Source organism: Capra hircus, chromosome 21 (assembly GCF_001704415.2).
Source record: "Capra hircus breed San Clemente chromosome 21, ASM170441v1, whole genome shotgun sequence".
In the NCBI taxonomy this organism is placed as follows: domain Eukaryota; kingdom Metazoa; phylum Chordata; class Mammalia; order Artiodactyla; family Bovidae; genus Capra; species Capra hircus.
Window position 1 is genome coordinate 56,176,705 of NC_030828.1, and position 19,908 is coordinate 56,196,612.

At 37.4% G+C, this 19,908-nt stretch overlaps 1 protein-coding gene across 2 annotated transcripts in view; it reads right to left on the reverse strand.

Annotated features, from left to right (window-relative positions):
- Positions 1-19,908, reverse strand: part of TRIP11 (thyroid hormone receptor interactor 11) — a 68,627-nt gene that overhangs the window by 26,094 nt on the left and 22,625 nt on the right. For both annotated transcript variants that reach the window (XM_005695321.3, XM_005695322.3), the window contains exons 8-14: positions 17,959-17,999; positions 17,343-17,429; positions 13,182-13,394; positions 9,535-12,552; positions 6,573-6,713; positions 5,803-5,996; positions 2,336-2,499 (exon numbers count right to left, since the gene is read on the reverse strand). In XM_005695321.3, the coding sequence (XP_005695378.2) occupies positions 2,336-2,499; positions 5,803-5,996; positions 6,573-6,713; positions 9,535-12,552; positions 13,182-13,394; positions 17,343-17,429; positions 17,959-17,999 (3,858 nt within the window). The remainder of the gene's footprint in view (positions 1-2,335; positions 2,500-5,802; positions 5,997-6,572; positions 6,714-9,534; positions 12,553-13,181; positions 13,395-17,342; positions 17,430-17,958; positions 18,000-19,908) is intronic.

The following is a 19,908-nucleotide window of genomic DNA, read 5'->3' on the forward strand; positions in this document are numbered from 1 at the left end:
CATCCATCAAGTCAGTGATGCCATCCAGCATCACTGGATGATTTCATCCTCTGTCTAACGAGATCAGTTTCCTCTGCTTAAATCTTTCTCCAGATCTTGCAAACTTCCCTTCCCTTCAGAACTCTATTCAAGTATCAGTATTTCCTCTTTAGCAAACTTTCTCTATGGCCTCAGCCACTATCACACTATCTTGTACATTTAAAATTCAAAACTCTTACATTTAATTCTTACATTTAAAATTCAAAATTTCAACCACAGGAGTAACCCTGATATGTACATATGTTCAAATGTAAAGGTTTGCTCAGTCATAAAACTATGACTTTCGTTACTTCAGTAGCATCACATCCTCTAACCACCTCCTCCCTACTAGCAGTTCATTCATTCTCAGTAATTACTGAATGTATGAACTAACAAATGGATGGGTGAATGATCTCAAGGGGGTAAATCTAAGGATGGGAAGTAGATGTGAAAAAGTGTATTTGGTTATCAGGATACCATTCACAGTACCAGGTCCTATTACTACTATGTGTCTAGAAAGGTACTTTCCACCCAAATGAGAAAATGCAGTTAAAGTATAGATGAACAGCTAAGAACAAATTAACCAATATTTCAAAGGACAGTAATTATTGATGATTAACTCTTCAAAGTGGATTCAACCTCCAACTGACAAAGGACCGTACAGTCAAAGTTACGGTTTTTCCAGTAGTCACGTACGGATGTGCGAGCAGGACCATAAAGAAGGTTGAACGCTAAAGAATTGATGCTTTAGAACTGTGGTGCTGGAGAAGACTCCTGAGAGTCCCTTGGACAGCAAGGAAATCAAAGCAGTCAATCCTAAAAGAAATGAACCCTGAATATTCATTGGACGGACTGATGCTGAAGCTGAAGCTCCAATATTTTGGCCATTGATGCAAATAGCTGACTCACTGGAAAAGACCCTGAGGCTGGGAAAGACTGAAGGTAGGGGAAGGGGGTGACAGAGGATGAGATGGTTGGATGGCATCACCAACTCAATGGACATGAATTTGAATCAACTCCAGGACATAGTAAAGGACAGGGAAGCCTCGTGTGCTGCAGTCTATGGGGTCACAAAGAGTCAGACATGACTTAGCAACTGAACAACAGTCTATCATAACATAGGCAGAAGGTGAGTGATAGTCAATATAAATCTAATGTGTTAGTGTTCTTAGTGTTCTATAACTTTGCTTCCAAAGAATCGCAACACCATAAGGTATCCCTCTTTTGTAACTGGAAAAACTGCATATTAGGCTATCATCACAAGTGTTTTTTTTAATGTAACACTGTTTCCAGAACTATATTATGAATATGACCATATTATTGTATACCATAAAAACTTTATAACCATTCATTAGTGTAAAAGCTAGGCTATCATAAAGCAATAACACTGCTTCTTCATTATCAATCATGAATCACTATACCTATAAATATGAATTTTTTCACACATTTCATTTTTGATGTCTACTGTTAGTAGTATATATAACATCTACAGTGTTTTTATCATACAAGAGAATACTGATGTAGGCACTAACAGGCCAACAATTTATCTTGTAAACAGGTAACATAAACTTATTGTATCAATAAATACAGTACAGTAAATGTATTCTCTCTTCCTTATGATTTTTTTGATAACATTTTCTTTTCTCTAGCTTCCTTTATTGTAAGAATACAGTATATAGTATGCTGCTGCTGCTGCTAAGTCACTTCAGTTGTGTCCGACTCTGTGCGACCCCATAGATGGCAGCCCACCAGGCTCCGCCGTCCCTGGGATCCTCCAGGCAAGAACACTGGAGTGGGTTGCCATTTCCTTCTCCAGTGCATAAAAGTGAAAAGTGAAAGTGAAGTCGCTCAGTCATGTCTGACTCCTAGCGACCCCACAGACTGCAGTCTACCAGGCTCCTCCGTCCATGGGATTTGCCAGGCAAGAGTACTGGAGTGGGGTGCCATTGACTTCTCCGAGCATATAGCATACACAACATATAAAAATGTGTTAATTGACTATTTACGATATCAGTAACGCTTTTGACCAACAGCAGGCTATTAGGAGTTAAGTGTGGGGGCTAGGTAATTCCCTGGCAGTCCAGTGTTAGGACCCCACTCTTCCACTGCAGGGGGCACAGGTTTAATCCCTGGTTGGGGAACTAAGATCCCTGAATGCCACCCAGCAGCCAAAAAAAAAAAAAGTGGAGTTAAGTTTGGGGGGGCTCAAGTTATACGTGGATTTTCAATTGCGGGGGAGGGGGTCAGCATCCATGCATTGTTCAAGAGTCAACCGTACAATGACTTTTCTTCACTGAAAGAAGGCCATACAACTGACCTTGCTGGAAGTGCTCCAGGACCATCTGGAGGTTGGAGAGCGACAGCGCATACTGCTTCACTTGTTCCTGAGACAGGGAAAGCTGTAGCACAGTTTCATCCCTTTGCTTGGATACCACATTCAACTGTTCCTGCAATGACTCTACCTGTAGACTGGCTTGATGGCTTTGAACAGAAAGAATTAAAGTAAAACTGTTTCTATCTGTTTGGACACTTTAACAAGATGAAATATCCTCCCTACATATTATTGCACTAAGTGCAAGTTATATTCAAAGTATTCAGATACTTTAACGTGATGAAACCTCTTCCCTCTGTTTTTTTGGTGTGGTAAAATATATATAACATTTACTATTTTGATCACTTATTAGTGTACAGTTCAGTAGTCCTAAGTACATTCACATGGCTGTATAACAATCACCACCAACCATCTTTAGAATGCTTTCCCTCTTCCTAAGCAGAAACCCCATGCCCATTAAAAAATAACTTTCCCTCCCCGCCGGGCACTACCAATCTACTTTCTGTCTCTATGAATCTGACCTTCCCTTCATTTCATTGCATTAAATTCAAGTTAAATTTCAAACAAACTTGAAGAGTTCCTCTGATCTTTGTTCTCTCTGCTTTTGTTAAACCAGTCATTCTTCCTGTGAAGGTGACTTTGAACAAACAGCAGTCATTTTAAACAGAATTGTGCTGATCAAGAAATGTCAGCATAAGAAAAATTCACAAATAGCCTGCAACTTTTGTTTCCGGGCTAAAACTCTTAAGGTGTAACTTATCATAAACTTATACCGGTAAGTTATAAGGGATTTTGGAAGTCATTTTGTCCAGCTCCCAACCTAACAAGCAATGGATTCTATGATACCCCCTTGTTTTTAGCACTCGCAATCCTAGTGAACTAACAAATTTCCAAAGGCTATCACATTGATTAACTGCCCTAATTATGAGTTAATTAACTTTCACTATCATCTTTTTGTTTATATTAAATAATCCCTACACTTGTTCCAAATAATCAAGAGAGATTTACAGAACACCTATAGGCTTATGTCACTGAGCTACTTCTTTAATGTATAATTATTACATACAAAATACTGTAATAGCCTTTCCTAGGTTTTCAATACCCAGCCAGTTAAATTCTTATTCAGAGCAGCCCAATAAAGCCAATTAAGAGCAGTTCACTTTGAAGAAACTTTACCCAACAGCACCCTCTTGTGGAAAGAGCAGTAAACTGATAACCAGAAGACTTACATCCCCTCTTCGGTCCCTGGACTTTATTCAACTTTGTCTGTTAGCAAATCACTCAATAGTAAGGATGAAATGAAGTGTGATATCATTCAAAATGTTAACAAATACAAGATATTACTATTGTTAAGGGCTCAAAACACCACAACCTTATTTTATAGATCTGAGTTACTTATACACCAAATGTTTACTGGACAGCTATGAAGCTATGTATAAGCATGTACACTGTGAAAAGGGTGTAAAATAGATGGCATCATTTCTACCCCCCCAGTAACTTTACACTTCACTGGGTGGGAGAAAGCGTAAAGCAGGCCAACAATTACCGATACTCCTAAGTAAAATACAAGTGCTCTATCAAAGACTCAAACATCACACTAGGGTTTGATTTTCGATTTGAGGAGTGGGGTCCTAACCAAAGAATTCTTTATGAAGGAAGTGCCATTTGAAGAACAAGTGAGATTAACAAAAAGCGGTTAGGGATCAGGCCCGCTCTTTTTTATAAAGAAAGAGTAGCAGACAAAAAGTAGGAAAATAGCTCTATCTGAAGAAGTGAGTAATACAGTTTGGTTGGATGAAGATCACAGTGAGAAATAAGGCTAAGGAGGTAGACAGCCTGTGCCCAAATCATGAAGAAACTACCGTGGTTTTGAAAAAGGAGCAACAGGATCACAGGCCTACCTAAGGAAGACTATTCTGACAGTTATTATGAATGGTAAATGAAAACAGGCAGAAACTAGCAACTTTTAATTAGAGAAAATAATGGCCTGAAATTGAAAGATGATCAATTTTACAGATTGAGGATTTTTTTTCTGCCAATGTGAAAAACATACACAAATGTTCACTCACTGCTTTAATTCTTATCTTAAACAAGTTCTTCTGAGTCTGAAGGTACAATAATATATCCAACAAAAGGGGTAAGGAGTTTGCCCTCAGAAGTATTATCCTATATTGTCTCTGCAGACAGAGATAATATCTACTATATCCTTGTATTTCCCTCCATATCATATACAGTAAAAAGATAAAAAGATGCACGTACAACTAACAGAAATACAGATATGATTTTTCTGGAAGATTATTTGGCAGTATATTTTAAATGTTTTAAAAACGCCCTTCAAACCAGAATTTCCATTTTTCAAAATTTACACTAAAGAAATAATCTATCATCAACACAAAAATGCCTATTTTGGGTTATCAAAACAGCACTCTTAGTAATTCTGAGAAGTTGAAACATTCTAAATGATCAATAATAAATGAATGCCTTAAAGAAATTATGACAAATACAATAATGGTATACTATGCAGCCATAAATGATATTGCAGAAACACACAGCTTAATGTGTACTGATATTCATATTATTAATTGACAGAAGCAGGTTACAAAACAGTATAAACAGTATGATCTCAACCATTTTGCTTTAAGAAAATAACATACAATATATATACACATATACAGAAGCATTCAAAGGCACAAAAAAACACTGTTTCTGGATAAGTGAGACTGTGGCTGTACGTGCTTTTGGGTTATGTGATTTTCTTGAAGTGGAAAACATGTTTTTGTAAAAAGGGGAAAAAAAAACACTTTTATTGAGAGAAATAAAACTGAAAAATATGTAAGCAGGGACCTGGTCACTCAAAAGTTCTAGTAAGCCTGGAGTTAATTCACACTGACCTAGGCCTTCACAGGTTACATCTTTTATTCTAACATCCAAACTTTGTCCAACTTTAGATCACTTGATTAAAAATTAAATCACGGAGTTCCCTAGTGGTAAAGATTTTACACTTTCACTTCCCGCGCCAGGTTCAATCCCAGGAACTGAGATCCTGCAAGCTGCAGTGCATGGCCTGGGGCGAAGGATGGCATTAAATCACATAAATTAGTTATTGGAAAAGTTGGGAAAGCTAATTAATTGGTCAGAATTTAGGCCTAACCTCCTAAAATGATGAGAAGGACTTACCTAGGATAACAAGATTCAGAGAAGCTTTAATTGAATACCAAATCTGGATAAGCGTTACAAACCCAAGTGAGAGAACTACACATGTACTTTGTGTTCCTGATATTGGAAAGGTTACTAAATCTCTTTACCCTTACTTTTTTAGTTTGTAAAATGGAGCTAATGAATTCTGTAAGAATAAAATGAGGTAACATATGAAAAACTCTTATTGAGTCTGACACTCAGGACGTGTTCAGTTAATGTTAACATGAAAAAAAAAAAGAAAAAGAAAAAGTTACCTTGCATTTTCCATTGCACTGGAAGATGAAACTAGCTTTTCCTCTAACACTGTGACTTTCTTTCTTAGTTTCGCCTCTCTGTCTTCTGCAGCCAAAGCTTCACGGGTATAAGAATCTTCTGATTCTAAAAGATGGTTACGCAATCTCTCTAGCTCCTGGTTTAAGCGTAATTCTTTGTCACGTAAATGTTGAACCTAGGTAGAGGACATTTCATTTATCTTTCCTCCATTAAAATCTCTCCCCTTTCCCTCCTACATGCCACTTTATTAAATCTTTTCTCCATTACTGAAATGCATTAATTGTATACTAATTTCTCATATTGCAAGACACATTTGTGCTAGGAAAAATGTTCTCCTGGAATCATCTTGAATATGGAAGGTTTATTTTGTAAGATCTCATTCCCTATGTTGGCTATACTAAAAAATAAAACTACGAAGTACTAAGCTTTTTGTGACAGGCCACTTTTTTCAGTAAATCTTTTTTTTTTTTAAATACTTTACAGGTAGGAAATTTTTTTATATCCAAGATATGCCATCTTGTTCTTTTCTTGAGGTATAATTAATTTTAGGTATACGCCATAATGATTAGATCATGGTTTTTGCTTGCAAACTGAAACAATGCACTTTGGGAGATCAAAATCCCACTAAAGCACATCAGAGTAAGACTGAGATAAAAATCAGCGAATGGAGAAACTCAGTTTACTTGATAATCTTCACAGTTTTCTTACTCAGCAGTTTTTAAGATCTTGCTTCTTTACAGTGAAAGCATACCTCATTCTGTACAGCAGTGTTTTCCATTTGTTTCTGTTTCAGGGCCAACATGACTTGATCTCTCTCCTGTTGAAACATAACTGTCTTTTCCTGCATTGACTTAACTGCATTTAAAAGCTGATTTAACTCCCCAGTCTTGCCCTTTTGGAAAGAAATAATTTTAGCTTTAAAGAAAAATACATTTTAAAAAGACATTTCTTCATTAAATAATTTAAAAATTCAGTTAACTATGTCAAAGTCATCAAAAACAAGGAAAGTCTGAGAAACCATTACAGTCCAAAGGAGCCTATGGAAACATGATAACTCAGTACAATGTATTCTGGATGGGACCCTGGAATAAGAAAAGGGTATCTGCTAAAAAACTGAGAAACTTCAAATAAAGTATTAATTTATCTAAATAGGTTCATTATTTGTAGTAAAGGTACCACAGTAACATAAGATGTTAAAAACAAGGGAACCTGAGTGTGAGGTATATGGGAAGGCTCTGTCTCCCCAACTTTTTAATAATCTAAAACTATTCTTAAAGAAAAAGTTTGGTTTTAAATGCTTTAAAAAAGGACTCAAAGGACACAATCTCCTCAAATTTATCCTACACAAAAAGTGTACATAAACCCCCAAATTGCCCAAAAGTGTGTGTGAGTGCGCACGTGTGCACACGCACACGTACTTGCCAGCATTTATCAAGCATACACAACTGTTGTTAGGGAAGTAACAGCGCCAAGTCGCTGGCAGAGGAGAAAAAGGGAAGTCATTTTACATGCACAGTCTATTTTAAAAGAACATTTTGGCAACAGTTTAATGAAAGCAACGCAGGAATGATATCTTGCTAGACTGCTGTGAAAATTTATTCCTGAATGCATTCCTTACAAGCACAATCTATTAAAGACTTTCATTGCAAAAGCAGGGCCGTGAATTTAAGCTGATAGCTGGAATCTAAAAAGCACAAAAAAGTGTCAGCCTGTTTACAGCCAATTCTTTTCTCTGTATGAAATATGCATATTGTCTGAATCTATTAATAGATTGGTATTATTTTTACATTTTCATGTAAACTTTCCATTTCTTTAAGAATAAATTACACGCCCCTCAAGGCAAATCATCAAAACCAAAACATAAAACCATCTGTTCCTTTTATCTCAACACCCCCTCATGGAAAAGGCAGCCAGTATTTTTCAAATAGTTTTTCAGTTAAATTCTTTTTCATAATAGAGAAAGTAAAAATGCTTGAAAATTAAAGACCTGAAGATCTCCTGTTGAGAACACAACTTTCTCCCTAAAGAAAAATGCTATTTATTACATTAAAAATATAATAAAGGCACTCTTCAATTATATAGGGTATTATAAGAAATTAGTTTATGCTAATTAACTTCAATACAATACATACTTAAGTACAACTTAACTGACTTAGGAAAGCTTCCTGAAAGATAGGTGAACCGTAATTAAATCTGCATACTTTGGATCTATAAAGTCAATAAAATAGATTATGAGATGTTAAAACTATCATACAATAGGAAAAACACATGAAAAATGAATACCTACTGACCTCCATTCCCCTATTATACTCCTACAAGCTCTTAATCGTTACACACAAATTTGGCTCGTGAGCAATAGAAAGCTTCTACACTCTGACAGTCTTTTTAATATGGATTACAGACCAGTACCATAAAAGCTAAGAAGCTACTCCTGAGGAGGAACACACCTCATCACATCAGCGAACTTACTTAATTACATGGCAAAGAAGGGGAAGATGACGTTAAGACTTTTCTTATTAAGTGAAAACTACATCAAAGCATTCCCAAGCTTTAATCTGAGATTCTTAAAAGAGAATTTAATTGGCAAAAGATGTTAAATTATTTTGTTGTGCCTGGTAGCATGTAAACACTCAAGAAGCACTGTTTGAATATTCCATCGTTCTGCCTCATTTCTTATCCAAATTTCTACTACTAAGTATAGAAATCAGAGTAAAAAGACCTTACACCAAAAGAGCCCATAGCTTTGATCATAAGATGTACTAGGTCTTCAACACATTCTTATCAAAATCTAACATCAACTGCCATGTAAAAATTTAAATGTATCAAAAACTACTGACACCTTAACCGATGTACAACCTTTCATTTTATGGCTGAATAAACAAACCAATAAAGTCAAAACACACCCGAAGTCACATCAGTGGTACAGCTAGGATTAGAATCATTACTGAGTTCACTACGTGAAAAGTACTATTCATGGCTAATGCTTTTCAAATACCAGGCTGTGAATAATTCATAAAAGTCAATTTAATGGGTCATACAGAACTTGTTTTTAACAGAGCATCACATGTAATGAGGGTAATTTCTGATTCCTGAAACTTGCTTCAGTGTTCCACACACACAAGCTTACTGTGTCACAATGTAAAATGTTATTTCTTACTTCAGATCACTGTCAAAGATGTAGTATGTATTTCATGTAACTTCCTTTAATATACAAGAAGCTCTAAAGCCAGTAGTTACTGAAATATGCCTAAAATGTGCTTAAAATGCAGTAACGTCCAAGTTCTCTCTTGTAACATATTTCTATTTTCTAATGAAAAACTGCTTCTAAACTCTTTTTTTCTACTTAGACCATAAAGAAATTAATCTAGCGCTACACATCATTGGAACTATCTAGTAATCTTGGGAAAAACTTTTCCTCGGATGCCTCTGCGGAAGATTTATTTAGAATGAAGCACAAGGCAATGGCAACCCACTCCAGTGCTCTTGCCTGGAAAATCCCATGGATGGAGGAGCCTGGTAGGCTGCAGTCCATGGGGTCGCTAAGGATCGGGCACGGCTGAGCGACTTCACTTTCACTTTCCAATGCTTTGAAGTACATATTTCTAAATGAACAAATTCATGTTCCCCTTTAAAGATAACATCGATAAAGCAGCACACTAAAATTTCTCCTCCACCCCCAAACTTCCTTCCACAACACACCATCCAGAACATACCTGCTCTTTTTCTTTCAGTAGTTGCTCAAAAGCTACAGCCTTCTCCTTCAATGAATGGCACTCAAATTCTTTTTCTCTCAGCATCATAGAAAACTTCATATTAGTCTCCTGTAATGCTTGATACTCTGTTTCCTTTCCCCTGGATGTTTCTATTATTTTTTCATTTTCCCCCTTTAGTTTACAAATGTCCATTTCTAAAATTAATGTTCTCTCCTTCAGGTTTGTTACTGCTTGCCTCAAAAGTTCATTTTCATTCACTTTGTTGGTGAGATTTTCATTCAAAGCAAGTAACTGATCACTTTTGGCTTTGATCAAGAGGTCTTTTTCCTTCAGTGACTTTTGTAAGCTCTCCTGTTTCTCCTTCAGCAGCCTCATTTCTGAATCAGTCTGTTCGTGCTCTTTTCGCTCTACCTCTGAGGAAGCAGCAATCGAATCAGACAATCTGTGATTATTTTCCTGGAGAGTTCTAATCGTCGCGTCTTTTTCCTCCAGGGACCTTCTTAGCGCTTCTATTTCTTGTTTAGAAGACTCACTCGACACATCAGACTTAACTGTTCTAAGAGACTCTGCTGTCTGAGAAGCAGTCGATGGTTCAGGGGAAAGCTGCGGTGAAATAATATCAAGTTTTCCTAAAAGAAGATCTTTGGTATTGCAAAGCTGCCCTATGCTGTGCTGAACCTGTGCTAATTCCTGACCAAAATTCTTGAGCTTGGTTTCGTTCTGCTCGTAGCTTTGGATCAGGCCCGTGTAGTCCACTTGTAACTTAGAGCTGTTGCTGCTGTCCACCAACACCTGGGCCTGCAGCTGGTGAAGCTCCTCCTGCAGCTGCGCAGACTCGTGCTGCATGTTCTGCACTGTGGTCATCACCTGCTGCTTCCACTCTTCCATTTTCTTGACCTGCTGTTTTAGCTTATCTCGTTCCCGTAGGAGCTCCTCAAACTGATTACTATTAACACCTCCAACCTCATTTCCACTGTTGGATGCTTGTAAAACTGTCAATAAGGTCTGACATTTTTGACTTAATGCATCGATTTCAATGTCCTTTTCTCGAATGATACGGGATAAATTCTGAATGGTTTCTCTAAACATATCTTGGCCACTACTTTCAAATCTTGTAAACAGTTTTTTATTTTCATCTTGCAGCTTATTGAGGGCTGCCTCCTTGGCAGCCACTATATCCATCATCTTGTGGTATTCTGTTTTGAGATGGCTATTCTCCCTCGTCTTCTCACTCAAAACAGCCAGCACCTGCTCTCGCTCCATAGCATAGGCCTGCAGCTGCTGTTGAAGGTAAACGACATCCTGGGGGTAGGAAGTGGAAGAAATCCGAGCATGAAGAGCTTGTATCTCCAAATCTTTCTGCTGGATAATCTGAGTTAGTTTACCAACCTCATCTTTGGACAGCTGATCAATCTGTTTAGTGAGAGATATATTCTTTTCATTTAGAAGTTTAATCTCCAGCTCTCGCTCTTTTATTCCTTTCACTAACCTTTCAGTTTCAGCTTTAGATAAATCGTGCTTCTCACTTCCATTTTCTATATGAAGGCCTTGAACTTTCGTTTCTTGAAAAATATCAGAATTCTCTGTTTGAACGTCCGGTCTTTCTTCATGCAACTGGGTTTTGATTTGTTCAATGGTCTTTTGCAAATTCTTAATTTGCTCATCTTTCTCTAAAAAGAGCTGGGTGTGTGTGGTGTTCATTTGCTCATGCTGGTATCTAAACTCATCCATTTCTTTCTTCTGCTCCTGTAAAGACTGAAGCAGCTGTATTTTACTCTGGTTTTGATCTTCAATGATCTTCTGATGATGCTTTATTTCCTCTTCAAGATTATCCTTTATTATATTCAGCTGATTCACCTCGGATTCTAGCTCTGTAATACTGTCAAGGGTCTTAGGTCCCGCCGCCGGTGCCGCTCGGCTCTGCTGTTCCCTCAGTCGTTCCAGCTCCTCTTTCAGATGACTGTTTTCTTCTTTCATGGAGCCAAGGCTTCTGTCTTTCTCCTCTATGGTTTGCCTTAAAATTTCATTTTTTCTTAGGGCCTGAGTATATTTATTTAATTCCTCCTGAAGCTCTGAACTTCTTTCTTTAAGCTTTTCAATAAAAATTTCTTTCTCATTTACAAGTTGGGTCAATTGCTTCTGCTCTTCTAAACTAGATGACAACATTTTCTTAGTTTCCTTATGATCAGTTGCCATCTGCTCAATATTCTTTTTGAGTTCTGTTATTTCAAAGTCCTTCTCTTGATTGAGTTTAATTAAATGTTCATGGTCTAACTGTAATGCAGAGGTGCTCAAATGACGTGCATGGGACAGTTCTTCAATGGTTTGCTCATATTTGCTTGCTTCTTCCAACCTCTTTTTAGCCTGACACAATTCTGCTTCTAACTGTTCTTTCTCCAGCTTTAGAGCCTCCACAACAGCACTTTTTTCCACAGCAATCAGACTGTTACTTGAAAGAGACTCTTCCAACTGATGTCTAACATCTTCACATGCTAAATTCAACTTTTCATTTTCCACTTTGAGATCAAAAGCAACTTTCTTTAAATTTTCATTGAGGCGTTCTATTTCTGAAAGATTTTGCTTTAAGTTTCTGACTTCAGCTTCCCTTTCTTTAAGTAAGTTGTCCTTAAAATTACTGTCAGAGTCTTGATTAAGAGACTGCGTTAACTCATCCCTGACTCTAGAAAGCTCCTCCTCCTTTCGTTTAATATGTTCCTGAAGTTCAAAGTTCTCCTTCTGGATACTTAGATTTTGTGTGTGTGATTTATTTAGCTGGTCTACTAAATCATCTACTTTATCCTCAAGCTTCTGCTTGCTTAAATGTAAATCGTTTAGTACCAGTTCACTTTGAATTAACTTTTCTTTTTGCACATCTAACTCTCTAGTAATGTTCATTTTATCATCTTCAAGCTGATGAACTCTGGTTTTTTCATCATTTAGATCTTTTTTCAGTTTACTGATGGTATTATCTCCCTCGTTTTGTTGTTTTGATAGCTGATCTTTGATCAAAATCATGTGCTGAAAGAAAAAGTAATTTGCACAGTAACTTTAAATATTCTCTCATTTTAATACCTAAAGAAAACTTTAAAAAATGTCATACATAATAGGAGAATAATTCTTAGACATTCTAATCCTTAAAGCAACTTTTAAAAAATTCCTAACAAAGTTATTTACTAATTATCTTACAGCAAATCTATTTTTGGAGAGGTTAGAACTTAAAAGCAAAGAAGATAGATGATATACGTTGGTGATTTTCAACTCAAACACGGAAGCAGGGAGACAACAAACTATAGCCCACAGGCCAAATCACACCTGCCTGTTTTTGTAAATAAACCTTTAATGGAACAAAGCCAGGCTCATTCGTTTGCATATGACGACAGCAGAGTTGAGTAGCTGCAAGTGAGACTACGTGGCATACAAAGTCGGGTATTTACTATCTAAACTTTACAATAAAAGTCTGACAACCTCTATAACTAGAGCATCACTAAAATACTGATTAAATCACAGAAATTAAATCACATCAGTATTGCTTATTAATGTTCAGTCTACTGAGTAGAATTTACTCCTTCACTGTCAATAAAATATAAATAATATAAAATATAAAATATAAAATATAATATAATATAAAATATATTTAATATAGTTACCTTTGTAGCCTCTTGGTTCTGTTTATCCAATTCTTCTAACTCAGCTATTAGTATTTCCTTTTCATTAATGCTCTGATTGAGTTCTTGTTCCTTTGCCTCCAAATTTTGTCTTAAATTACATAATTCTGAATCCAAATCCACGTCCCTTGCAGCTGTACTTTTAACTACTTCATACTCACTGTTCAGTTTTGAAAGTGACATGTGAAGTTCTTCCTTAAATGATAAAAGAAGAAAAAACACCACATACTGTCAAATGGAAAAACAGACACCAAAAGATTAAAAATATACATATATAAGCTTGGGAATCTATTTTTAGATGTTCTGTTAGAAACATTACTGAATAGTATCTCAGTAGTAATACATGAAATTCAACAAGCCACAGCCTTCATTCATTTATATTTTATTTGCAGCTTCAACCAAACCATTTCTATAATCCCAGACAAGATACAATAACTGTAAGTTTGTCCTCTAGCTCCAACTCCTTTACACAAAACTCTTCCTTTTTGAGAGGATTGCCAATCCCACTCCACAGCTACTTCCCTTCTGTCTCCTTTCTTCCCACAACACACATACTTTTCAAAATGTCCCAAGCCTTCCAGCTCTCTTCAATTCCACTCCCTAACATTGCCACCAACAGCCACAGACAAAAATGGGAAATATCAAACTCAATCACTAAAGTTTGTCCTCTCTAATTAGAAAATAAAAGGTTTCTTTTCCCTCATAAAAGTAGTTTCCCTTATTCTTGGTTTCTGTCAGAACATAAAACCTTTTCTTGACCCAAGAAAGAACCCTCTTTTCCTTCCTTTACCATCTCACCTAAGCACAGACTAGGTTCCCTCTCTCAAGCCTAACACTCCTAAAGATAAACCTGTGTGTGATTTTTTAAAGTATATTTTATGTTCTGTCCTATTTGTATTTAATGCTTCTCCTCAAAAATCCCCAACATGGGACAGTTCCCTACGCTTCAACATTATTTCAATCACTGAATATGATGTTAGTGACAAGCTCTCTATCATTGTAAAGACATCTTTCATGGACAGAAATTCTTTTTTCATAATTTTATTTTTGGCTGTAGTGGTATTCGTTGCTGCCCAGGCTCTTCTTTAGTTATGCCAAGTGGGGGCAACTCTGCAGTGCAGGTGGAGGATTCTCATTGTGGTGGCTTCTCTTGTTGGGCAGGAAGGGTTCTTGGGCACAGGGGCTTCAGTAGCTGCAGCTCCCAGGCTCTAGAGCACAAGCTTAATAGTGGTGCCTGGCCTCAGCTGCTCTGAGGCATGTGGGATATTCCTTTATCAGGGATCGAACCCATGTCTCTTGCATTGGCAGGCAGATTCTTTACCACTAAGCCACCAGAGAAGCCCTGACAGAGATTTCTAAAAGCAAACTTCCATGGAATCCTTTTTAAAGTAAATAAGGATCTCAAATTCCTATAGTTTAATATATATCTTACAAAAGAGATCAATGAAAACTATATTAGAACATTTGCCTTACAATTTCATTCTCCTCTAATTCAAAAAGTTTCTCCTGAACTACAACTGAAAGATGGAAACAGCATTCTTATGCCTTTCTAAAGTTATCTGTTCAATTAGAAGAACCACGAAAAGAACTTCCCTAGCAGTCCAGTGGTTAAGACTCAGCACACCCATGGAAGAGGGCATGGGTTTGATCCTTGGTTGGGGAACTAAGATCATATACGCCACGCAGTGTAGCCAAGGAAAAAAAAAATTCCAAGATGAGAACCATAAAACGTTTTGTCATGTGCATCTTAAAAACATACATGACTTTGCAGGCGTTTTGGCATTCTTAACCGGTGAGCAGGCCCACTGTAGTTGTTGCTCAGTCGCTCAGACGTCTCTCTTTGCCACTCCATGGACTGCAGCACTTCAGGCTTCTCTATCTTTCATCTTCTTCCAGAGCTTGCTCCAACTCATGTCCATTGAGTCGGTGATGCCATCCATCTTGTCCTGTAGTCCCCTTCTCCTGCCTTCAATCTTTCACAGCATCTGGGTCTTTTCCAATGTGTCAGCTCTTTGTATCAGGTGGCCAAAGTCCTGGAGCTGGAGCTTCAGTCCTTCCAATGAACATTCAGGGTTGATTTCCTTTAGGATGGACTGGTTTGATCTCCTTGCAGTCCAAGGGACTCTCAACAGTTTTTTCCAACACCACAGTTCAAAAACATCAGTTCTTTGGTGCTCAGCCTTCTTTATGGTCCAACTCTCACATCCATACATGACTAATGGAAAACCCAGAGCTCTGACTAGATGGGCTTGTGTTGGGAAAGTAATAATCTCTGCTTTTTAATATGCTGTCTAGGTTTGTCACAGCTTTTCTTCAAAGGAGCAAGCATCTTTTCATTTCATGACTGCAGTCACCATCTGTAGTGATTTTGGAGTCCAAGAAAAGAAAGTCTGTTATTGTTTCCACATCTATTTGCCACGAAGTGACCGGATGCCACAATCTTAGTTTTTGAATATTGAGTTTTAAGGCAGCTTTTTCACTCTTCTCTTTCACCTGCATGAAGAGGCTCCTTAGTTCCTCTTTGCTTTCTGTCCTAAGTGTGGTACCACCCGCATATCTGAGGTCATTGATATTTCTCCTGGCAACCTTGATTCCAGCTTGTGCTTCATCCAGCCTGGCATTTGGCATGATGTACTGTGCATATAGGTTAAATAAGCAGTGTGACAATATACAGCCTTGACCCATAGCAGACACAATTCAATCAAAACTTGCAATGGATTATGTTGCATTAAAAGAAAGGAGAAACAGCTATCAGGAATAGTTATAGAACCCAAAATTAACACAAGAAGGTTACAGGCCCTGTCAAATACATGTAAGAGATTTGAAAACTACAAGATACACCTAGGCCAGCAGTTATAGAAAGGAATAACTGAATGAGTAGAATGCAGTGGAAGAAGAGCAGAACAGAGGAAACATATACAATGATTTAAAATGACTGGAAGACACTACAGGCATTTAGTGGGTAGAAAAGTGGGGGCAAGGAAGCTACGATTCAGAGGACAGTGCACACAACTAATTCTCCCACCTGAATGGCAACAGTGTCCTTTTGAAAAACACTATCTATATATTATACTAAATGTGCAAGGATAGTGAAAATATAATATTAAGGTATGTGCGAACAGCATATAATATGCTAATCTTTGGGCTTTAAAAAAACGATGTGTGTCTTCAGCTGTGTCTGTTTGCAACTGCATGGACTGTAGTTCACCAAGCTCCTCTGTCCACGGAATTTTCCAAGCAAGAATACTGGAGTGTGGTGCCATTTCTCCAGGGGAGCTTCCTGACTCAGGGATCAAATTCTAATCTCTTGAATCTCCTGCTCTGGCAGGTGGATTCTTTACCACCAGCACCACCTGGGAGGCCCATCCATATTTATATATATAAACCATATATGCAAAGACACAGTCTGGAGGGAAATACAAGGAACTGATAGAAAAAGAACAGCTCAGAGGAAGAGGCCAGTCAACAGAAATGTGAAGAATACTCAAGTTTTACTGTCTGCAGTTTTTTAGGGTGTATTATGCTGAATACATAGAAAATAAGTGTTACTATTTTAAGAATTAACATTTTAAATCCAGCTGAGACACCGGCCTGACTGTTCTGTATTTAAGAAGCTACCTTAACCAAAGACTTACCACCCAAGTGGTACAAGCATTAAAATGTTACCTTTCCCCATTCCCAACACTGCATTACAGAATCTTATTCCATCCTTGCCACCAGTATACTTATTTCTACCAGTGAGAATGTCTCCCTTTGCCCCTCACCATGAAGAAATTACTGTCTACCACAACAGACACATTCTGGGACATACAAGTAGTATACAGACAATATAGTATGTCACTCTAGACTCTAAACCCACCTGTGTATACTGCTGTTGTCAAGACTGATGTAAAACCAATACAGAGCCTTTACCTATCTTCTCTGCCTACTGCATCTGCCTACTGGCTGATCTCTAAACGTAAATTCTGAAAAGCCTCTCATATTCTGAACCTTGCCCAAGTATTTCATCTTGGTTTGACAAGCATCAATGAGATCAGCTTTATCCTCAGGACTCCTGAGAACTGAATACGCCATTCTGATTAAAAACTGGACCTTGGTTATGACCTACAATTTTAATTCTGCCCCCATTTTTATTGTACCCACCTTTTCTTTATTTAGTAATGAATTCTCTTTTTCTAAAACCTGGACATGCATTTTAAGTTTCAGATTGTCTTCAGCAAGATTATTATCCTAGAAAAACGTTAAAACAGTATGTTTTCAAATAAGAAATGTCAAGTGTACAAAAAAGCAGGCAAGTGATACAATTGTGCATTTCTACTCTTTGGCAATATATAAAAATCATAAGCATACATGGGGCCATCTAAATCCAATCATTTTATAGACATTTTTAAAGAGGATTTATTACATTTGAAAAAATATGTCAATACATGTACAAAATAACTTGCAATCATTAAAAATAATTTTTTTGAATTCTCCTTGAATTCTTTAGGGGAAATCAAAATCTATACATACATAACATCTGTCAAATTAATCTTCTAGAGATATACTTGTATTTTTCAATTATGTAACTTTTAAAGTAATGTCAATTTATGATGTAAAAAGTTTCTATTACTAATCAGCAAACATAAAATTACAACATGAAAGTTCCAAAGATAAGTTCACATGAATTTGTAAAAAATACAAAATAAGTAACTGTAATCAAAATACTTTCTCTTGGTAAACCAGAGACAAAAGCTTTCTCTCTTAAAAATGAGTTTACCTGGTTTAAATTACTCAGTCTCTTTATTTCATTTTCAGCATCTGTAAAAAACAATGAATCTGACATTAAAATTCTTGGAAATAACTTAATAATTATATCCTATATTAAACTCCAAATGAAATCCAATTAAAATGTTATTTTTAAGCATAATGACCAAGCCCAACAGTGAAATGTAGTTTTGTTATTTTGTATTTTTGTTTTGACTGTACCAAAGAAGTCATAAAATAAATGCCAGTCAGAAATTATGTTAAAAGACAATTCTACAGAATAGTATAAGAAAGAATTATAATTGTATTCTGGATAAATCATAAGTTACTACCTTGATTGAAAACATTAACAACTACATTCACAATGAATTGATTAGCCCGTGCAGCAGGAATATAAGAACTAAGATTAGAATTTTCCTGGGCTCCAAAATCACTGTGAACAGTAACTGCAGCCAGAATATTAAAAGACCCTTCCTTTTTGGAAGAAAAGTTGTGACAAACCTAGACAGCATATTAAAAAGTAGAGACATCACTTTGCTGACAAAGGTCTGTATAGTAAAAGCTATGGTTTTTTCAAGTCATGTATGGATGTGAGAGTTGGCCCATAAGGAAGGCTGAGCACCGAAAAATTGATGCTTTTGAAATGCGGTGCTGGAGAAGACTCTTGAGAGTTCCTTGGACTGCAAGGAGATCCAACCAGTCAGTCCTAAAGGAAATCAGTCCTGATTATTCATTGGAAGGACTGATGCTAAAGCTGAAGCTCCAATACTTTGGCCACCTGATGCAAAGAACTGACTCACTGGCTAAGACCCTTGATGCTGGGAAAGACTGAAGGCAGGAGGAGAAGAGGGAAACAGAGGATGAGATGGTTGGATGGCATCACCGACTCAATGGACATGAGTTTGTGCAAACGCTGGGAGATAGCGAAAGACAGGGAAGCCTGGCGTGCTGCAGTACTGGGTGCCACAAAGAGTAGGACATGACTGAGGGGCTGAACCACAACAAAGAGTTATTGAAAAGAAATGGAGACACTCCACACAGAAAAAGCAAGAGGCAAAGGCAACAGAGTTCAAACCTAAGACTGCTGGCTTAGGAGCAACACACAGAGCTCAACACAGCTGAGCTTTAGAATGCTAGAATGGAAACAGCTGACACTGCAGAGGCAGACAGACCAGATCACGAAAGACATCGCGTGCTCAACTAAGACCTTTAGACTGTGCACTCAAGTTCACAGGGAGCCACAAAATAACCAAATCAGGGGAGTGACCTACTTTACATTTCTCAAAAATCATTCTGGGAGCAGAAAGCATGTTGACTGAAGAAGGATCATGGAGACCACAGAATAACAGATAACATGTTTATAATGCTTATTATGGGCTAGACACTGCTCTAGAGAGAACTTTTCACCAACTCATAAAATCCTACTACCACCACCATGAACGCAATCGGATTATCCCAACCATATAGATGAAAAAACCAAAGTATTGGGATGTAAATTAACTTGCCCAAGGTCAGTTAGTGATGGAGCTGGATTCCAACCTAGTCATGTTCTTGACCACTATGCTATCCTGCTCTACCGAGACTGCTTCCCAGGCGGTGCAGTCATAAAGACCCCACCTGCCAATGCAGTAGACACAGGAGATGCGGGTTCAATCCCTGGATGGGAAGATCCCCTGGAGCAGGAAATGGCAACCTGCTCCATTATTCTTGCCTGAAAAATTCCACGGACAGGGGAGTCTGGTGGGCTACAGTCCATGGGGTCACAAAGAATGGGATGTGACTAAGCGACTGAGCACCAGAGACTGCTATAGTTAAAAAGGCAAAAAGAAACTGTGATTTGCTGAAGTCATTCACTGACAGGGGAAATGGAAAAAAGGGGAAAGACTAGAGCAGTACGTTTTTAAAGCAAAAAAAGTCATATACATCACCCAATATATTAAAAAATAAATTTATTTTGAGAAGA